At 74.0% G+C, this 6,693-nt stretch overlaps 2 protein-coding genes across 2 annotated transcripts in view; both read right to left on the bottom strand.

The window, feature by feature from the left end:
• Positions 1 to 2,431: 2,431 nt before the first annotated feature.
• On the bottom strand, positions 2,432 to 2,767 carry AURANDRAFT_20898 (hypothetical protein; the record flags this gene model as incomplete). Its single annotated transcript, XM_009035371.1, has 1 exon — positions 2,432 to 2,767. A coding segment is annotated over one exon (336 nt), but the record flags the coding sequence as incomplete, so codon positions are not given.
• Positions 2,768 to 4,135: 1,368 nt separating this feature from the next.
• AURANDRAFT_70802 (hypothetical protein) overlaps positions 4,136 to 6,693 on the bottom strand; it is a gene marked incomplete at both ends in the record, with an annotated part of 4,878 nt that continues 2,320 nt past the window's right edge. The window contains 2 exons of the mRNA XM_009035370.1: positions 4,136 to 4,499; positions 5,073 to 6,638. Coding sequence (XP_009033618.1) covers positions 4,136 to 4,499; positions 5,073 to 6,638 — 1,930 coding nt within the window. The remainder of the gene's footprint in view (positions 4,500 to 5,072; positions 6,639 to 6,693) is intronic.

Genomic DNA, 6,693 nt, shown 5'->3' with positions numbered 1-6,693 from the left:
TTCACCAGAAGTTGCACGACGGGCTCCGGCGCGAGGCGCGGCCCCTCGCGCCGAATTCCACGTTCGTCGCCGCGGCGACGCGCCACGCGTTCCTCGACGAGCGGCGCAACTGGCAGACGGCGTTCCTCTCCGGCCGGCGCACGCGCTTCCCCGGACCCGACGGCTGCGCCTACTGCGACCCGGACTGGGCCGACCCGGCCAACGCGGCGACGCGCGGCGACCTCGAGGTCCTCGAGCGCGCCGCGCGCGCGGGCACGTTCCTCGTGGGGCCGCTCGAGCGCCACGGCGAGCTTCTGCGCGTCCTCGCGGCGCGCATGGGCTGGACGGCGCCCGCGATCACGAACTACGACGGCGCGCCCCGGGCGCGCGTCTCGCCGAACTCGAAAAATACGATCGGCGACAGGCTGAGGACCGACAGCAACCACGTCGCGATCCACGTCGACGAGCTGCCCGCGGCGACGGTCGCGCGGCTCCGCGAGCGGCACGCGCTGGACGGGGCGCTCTACGCGTTCGCCCACGCGGCCCTCGACGCGGCGACCGCCGGGAAGACGTACGCGTAAAGGCCGGTCCCAATCCGAGAGACGACAGGTTATGTGCAGCCCTCCGGGCTCGACGGGGGCTCGGTCCACCGACTTTTCTGACAAACTTTACACCATTTTTACCCGAGGTCCCGGAGCGCCTCGGCGACGACGGCGGCGGCGGCGGCGACGTGGAGCGAGTTGCCGACGGCGGCCCAGCGGGCCTTGGTGGCGACGGCGGCCGGGAACGCGAAGGTCGCCGGGAAGCCGAGGAGGTTCGCGATCTCCTTCGGCGCGAAGAAGCGGAGGTCGAGCTTGGCCTTCCACCCGTCGCCGAAGACGCGCGCCGCCGGGTCGGCCCGCGCGAGGCCCAGGGCGGCGAGGCTCGGCGCGCCGGGCGTGACGTTGAGCACGGAGCCCGTGCCGCGCGCGAAGCGCCCGTAGGACCGCGTGAAGCACGCCGTCGGCGCCGTCGACTCGGCGTCGACGACGTCGAGGCACCAGGCCGCGTCGCGCGCGAGGAGCGCCGGCGGCAGGCGCCAGGGCGCCGCGTCGCCGGCCTCGAGGAAGTCCGCGACGCGCCGCGGCTCCGGCGCCGCGGGCGCGCCGCCCGGCCAGCCGTCCGCCGGCGCCGCGGCGCCGTCGCGCCACGGCGCCGCGCCGCCGGGCCGCCGGACGGCGCACTCGAAGTAGCGCGGCCGCTCGTGGGGCACGCCGACCATCGTCGGGGAGCAGTGCCAGGCCCGCGGCGCCGCGAAGCCCGACTCGCGGAGCGCGCCGTGCCACCGGCCGCAGCAGGCGGAGCCCGCGTAGCCCACAACGTTCTCGAGGCACACGAAAGCCGGCGGCGCCTCGCAGCGCGCGAGGCGGTCCGCGAGCCAGAGGAAGGACTTCGACCGCGGGTCCGCGGCGTCGACGGCCGCCTCGCCGGGGCACCGCTGCCGCGTGTGCGGCTGGCACGGCGGCGACAGCAGCCAGCCGTCGAGGCCCTCGAGCCGCGACGGGTCGAGGTCCTCGATGGGCCGCTGCACGGGCGCGTCGCCGAAGTTGTGGGCGTAGGTGGCGTTGCACGTCGTCGAGACGTCGACGGCCAGGGCGACCTCGACGCGCGCCGCGGCGCCGTAGAGGTCGAAGGCCGCCCTCGCGGCGCCGCAGCGCCAGCCGCCGATGCCGCTGTAGAACTCGGCGACGCGGATGACGCGCGGGTCCTCGAAGGACGTCATTCTTTACTTTTGCGCGCGCCTGCTCGTGGCAGCTCACGCCGATCGGCAACGCAGGTGGTGCATGACAGCGCCGTCCATTATCCACTGCTCCCCCGACGCTCGCCAACTTGAGCAGCTCCTTGAAGGCCAACATGGCACTCGAAAAAACAGCCGGGCCACGCGGGCCACGCCCCCCCCCCCCTAGACCGCGCTCGCGTCGCCGATGAGCTCGAGGAGCGCGTCGCAGGCGACGTCGCGGATCGCGGTGACGCGGCCGATGCCGTGGTGCATGGACGCGATGGTCATCGTCGTCTTGCCGTTGACGCAGATGCAGTTGCAGCCGACGTCGCCGGGCATGGCCCAGGACCAGGAGAAGACCTTGGCCTTGTCCGTCATCGTGCGGACGCCGTAGTTGTTGAAGAAGATGGAGCTCGACGCGAGCCGCGTCGGGAGGCCGTAGCACGCCGACGCCTCGAAGCCGCTCGAGCCCTGGGACGTCGGGCCGTAGGCCTTGGCGTCGAAGGCGTCGGCGGCGCTGCCCGCCATGGCGTCGAGGTCGCCAAGGAGCGCCGCGTAGCCCCGCTGCGCGGCCGCGAGGTCGTACTCGCCCGGCGGCACCTTCTGGATGGGCCCGAAGAGCCAGTCGCCGATATTGCGCAAAGACGTGTCTTTGCTTAAAGCTCTAGTTAGCTCGTCTGCAGCCGCGTTTTTTTACGCGTCGTAATAAAAGGACGGGTCGCCATAAGTGTACACGTGGCCGCCGCTCCCGAAGATGTTGCCGCAGCCGACGCCGCGCGCGACGTAGAGGAAGCCGTGGTCCGCCCACGCGTCGCCCCAGCTGTTCTTGACGATCCAGTAGGCGCCCTTGTCCGCCGTCGCGTTGTAGCCCACGATGCCCAGGCTGTGGTCGATCGCCGTGAAGTTCCCGCAGCGGTCGGGCGTGATGTGGTGGTCGTCGTCCAGGTTCTTGAAGACGTCCGCGTCGATGCCGATCTGCACGGGGCCGTTGTGGCGCACGAAGGCCGCGAGCTGGTCCTCGCCGGCGGACGCGGGGACGGTCGTCCAGTTGGAAAACGTCGAGGCGGGCAGGACCTGCGCGCCCGGTCTCGAAGATCGGCACACCGACGCCGGGCGGGACCTTCGACGCGTCGAAGTGGCACGGCGGCGGCTCGCTCGTCGGCCAGCTCGTCGCCTGCGGCGATCGTCCGGGCGCGGTCCCCCGTCGCGGGACGCCGGACACTCGCGTTGTAGGGGTAATCCGCAGTACTCTCCATGCCGACCTCGAAGAAGAAGAACGCGTCCTCGCGCTCGCCCTTGCAGCCTACCGAACGATGTTGGAACATCGTCGCGGCCGCCGGACGCCGCTTGGAGCTCATGAGCTGCTGCTCGGAGAACTGGACGAGCGCGTGCGGCGTCTTGCGCGGGTTCCGCCCGCCGCCGCCGAGGAAGTACTGCGACTCCGCCCTACGAAGGCCCCGCGTGCCGGCGCGCGCGCGGACGCGCGGACGCACTCTTGCGTCTGGCCGAAGGTGCCTGCGGACGGCGCGGCGGTGAACCACCGACGCGCGACACAGGCGCCGCGATCGCGCCGCAGTCGCCCTGGGCTCCCTGGCTCTTGCAGGGCGTCACGGCGCCGCGGGCCCGCCAGTCCACGGGGCGGGCGAGCGACTCTTCGACGTACGCAGCCGAGAACGCTTTGAATGGGAACGCGGGGTAGCTGTCGCTCGGCGTCGCGACGGGGCAGCGCGGGAAGTCGACCGCGGCCGCGCCGGCGGCGAGGAGGGCACCGACGAAGCCCATCGTCGATGTCTTCTTGATGGATACTCTGCGAGGTTGAAGTTGGGGATCTAAGCGTGCGGCCAAAGGTGCCCTCTGAATTCGACGACGCCGCGAACTGAGCAGCCCCGTCGCCTGCCGAAGCGCCGCCGTCGCCTGCGTGGCCGGGCGCGTCGGCGCGATGGCGGAGCGGGAGACCCTCCTCGAGAGGCGGGAGGCGCCCGTGCGACGAAAACGACGGCCGACGGCGCGCGTCCTCGCCACGGCCCTCGCGGCCTGCGCCGTCGTGCTGCTCGGCGCCGCGAAGCGGAGCCGCGGCGCCGCGCCCGTCGCGGACCTCCATAAATACCCGAGCGGCGGCGACGTCGACGGCCCGCCGAACACGGGCGCGGCGACCTTCGAGCCGACGCCCCAGGGCTTCTTCACGCAGGCGGGCGCCGGCCCCGCGCCGCGGCCCGCGCCGTCGGCCAGCCCCGTGCCGCCGCCGAGCTCCTGCCCGTCGCTGGACCCGACGCTCGCGCCCGAGCCCTCGGCGGCGCCGAGCGACCACACGGAGCGCGAGACGGGCCCGCCGCCGCCGGAACACGACATTTTTACGGACGCGCCGTCCGCGAGTCCGGCGCCGTCGCTCGGGCCCACCTACAAACCGACGAGCGCGCCGTCGACGGCCAAGCCGTCCCTCGCGCCGACGATGCCGCCGTCGCTGAAGCCGTCGGAAACGCCGACGGCGAAGCCCATCGCGCCGACGGGCGCGCCGTCCGTCGAGCCGAGCGGCCTCCCGTCGCCCGAGCCGTCGGGCCTCCCGACCACGCACCCCGTGATCCACCCGACGCCCATGCCCACGGAGGCGCCCTCGGGCCTGCCGTCGCCGAGCCCCAGCGGCCTGCCCGCGCCCGCGCCCACGTACCACCCCAGCGCGGCGCCGTCGCCGCGGCCGACGATCCCGCCCGTGCCCGCGCCGACGCCCTCTCCGTCCGAGAGCCCGACGCCGGAGCCCTCGGGCCTGCCCACGCTCGTGCCCAGCCCGGCCCCGTCGACGCCCGCGCCCTCACCCGTGCCGTCGACGGCCGCGCCGAGCGTGACGCCCTATCCGTCGCCCGAGCCGACCACTTCCGTGCCGTCCTACGTGCCGACGCCGAAGCCCACGGGCATGCCCCTGCCGCGACCGACGGACCACCCGACGTACGCCGACTTGGAGGACCCGCCGGGCCCGCCCCCGGCGACGCCGCGGCCGACGCCGATGAAGCATCCGCACCCGACGCAGCCGCCGAAGCCGACGCCGGACCCGACGAAGGCCGGCGACCCGTCCCCGTCGCCCACCGTGGACATCCCGCCGCCGATCGTGCCCTTTCCGACGGAGTTCCCCTACAAGCTCCCGGACGACGACAAGGCCTGAGCTCTCGCGCGACGGCTTAATCTCTGTGTCCGGGTCGAGGTCGACGTCTGGCGGGTCGTCGACACGCGGCGCCGAAGAACAGGCCCGCGAGCGGCAGGCGAACCAGGGCAGCCCCCGGGACCCGCCTCGCATTTTCGGACCCTTAGGGCGAGGGGGAAGGGGGAAGGGGCGGGCGCCTACAGGCCCGCGCCGGGCGCGGTCTCGGCCTCGCGCGTCGCCGGGCGGTGCTGGGACTGCCACTCGCGGATGCGGCAGGCCGTCGCGCGGGACCCCGCGAGGTTCGCCAGGGGCACGTCCGGGTTCCAGCCGAGGAGCCGGTCCGCGTCGACGGAGTCGCGGTTCGCGCCGTCGAGGTTGTCCTGGATCGTCGAGAATTTCGTCTCGATGCGGTCGAAGTCGACGTGGTTCGCGAGGCAGAACTGGGCGACGGCGACGCGCACGCCCTCGAGCTGGGACGTGAGGTCCTCGTCGTCCTCGAGGTCGACCCACTGCGCGAAGCGGCGGCGGACGACGTGGCGCCGGTAGTGCTTCTGGACGACGAGGGCCGCGGACGCGCGGCCCAGCTCCGCCTCGTCGAGCTTCGCGTGCTTGTCGGCCCAGAAGGACGACATGGACGCCTTGAGCTCCTCGAGGCCGCCCGCGAGGTCCGACAGCGACGTCGACAGCGACCGGAGGCCCGAGACCTCCGCGAAGCACTCGTCGTCGACGGCGCGCACCTCCGGCGCGAGGTCCGCCTGCTGCCAGTCCTTGAAGAGCGCCGGGTTCGGGCCCGCGTTGGACGCGTCGTCCTCCTCGAGCGTGCCTGCGGACGACTCGTCGCCCGCGTACGTCGCGGCCCGGGGCAGCGGCAGGTTGTCGCGGAGGCCCATGCGCCCGAGGAAGGTGTCGCGCACCTTCTTCCCCTCGGGCGCCGGCGCCGGGCCGTCGCTCGGCGCGCCGGCGCCGACGACGACGACGCGCGGCGTCGCGACGTCGGCCTCGCCGAACGCGGGCAGCGACGTCCGCGACGACGCGAAGGACAGGGTCGTGTCCGCGAAGTTGGGGGGCGTGTCCGAGACGAGGAACTCGTAGTCGAGGTGGGACGCCTTGCGCGACGCGATCTGGCGCGGGAACTTGCGCCGCGTCGGCGACAGCGCGCGCCGCCGCGCGCCGCGCTTCTCGCGCGCGGCCGCGGCCGTCTCCGGCGCGAGCATGATGCAGAAGTCGTCGAAGTCCATGGTGCGCGATGTTTGGGACCCGCCGGCGTCGGTCATGAAGTAGTCCGTGAGCTCGTCGACTGCGGAGACGCCCATGCGGCCGAGCACGGCCTTGACCTCCGTTTCGTCGAGCGTCGACGACCGGTCCTTGTCCGCGCCGAAGAACGCGTCGCGCGCCTGGCCCAGCGCGTCCTCGCCGAGCTCGTCGCGGGCTTGGGACGCGAAGGCCTCGCGCACGTCCTCGCCGAGGGGCGCCGCGGGCGTCGCCGCGCGGCGCCGCGCGACGCGCGCGTCCGTCGCGCGCGCGATCTCCGCCGCGAGCGCGTCGTCGATGACGAGCTCGCGCCGCGGCGGCGGCTCCGCCACGACGACGACGACGGGCGCCGGCGCCGCCGGCGGCGGGGCCGGCTTCCGCGCGCGGGCCTTCTTCGGCGCGCGCGTCCCGGGCCCGGGCTCGCGCGGCGCCGGTGCCGCGCCGGGCGCGGGCGCGGGCGCGGCGCCGAAGAGGGGGGAGGCGTCGGCCTCGGGGTAGGACCCGACGGAGACGACACTGGGCACGGGCGACTCCAAGCTCCACGTCTCGAGGTTCGGCCCGTCCTCGTCCT

This window comes from Aureococcus anophagefferens (genome assembly GCF_000186865.1).
Source record: "Aureococcus anophagefferens unplaced genomic scaffold AURANscaffold_3, whole genome shotgun sequence".
In the NCBI taxonomy this organism is placed as follows: Eukaryota; class Pelagophyceae; order Pelagomonadales; family Pelagomonadaceae; genus Aureococcus; species Aureococcus anophagefferens.
Note: the sequence above shows the minus strand (reverse complement) of the source record. Positions and strands in the feature narration are given on the sequence as shown.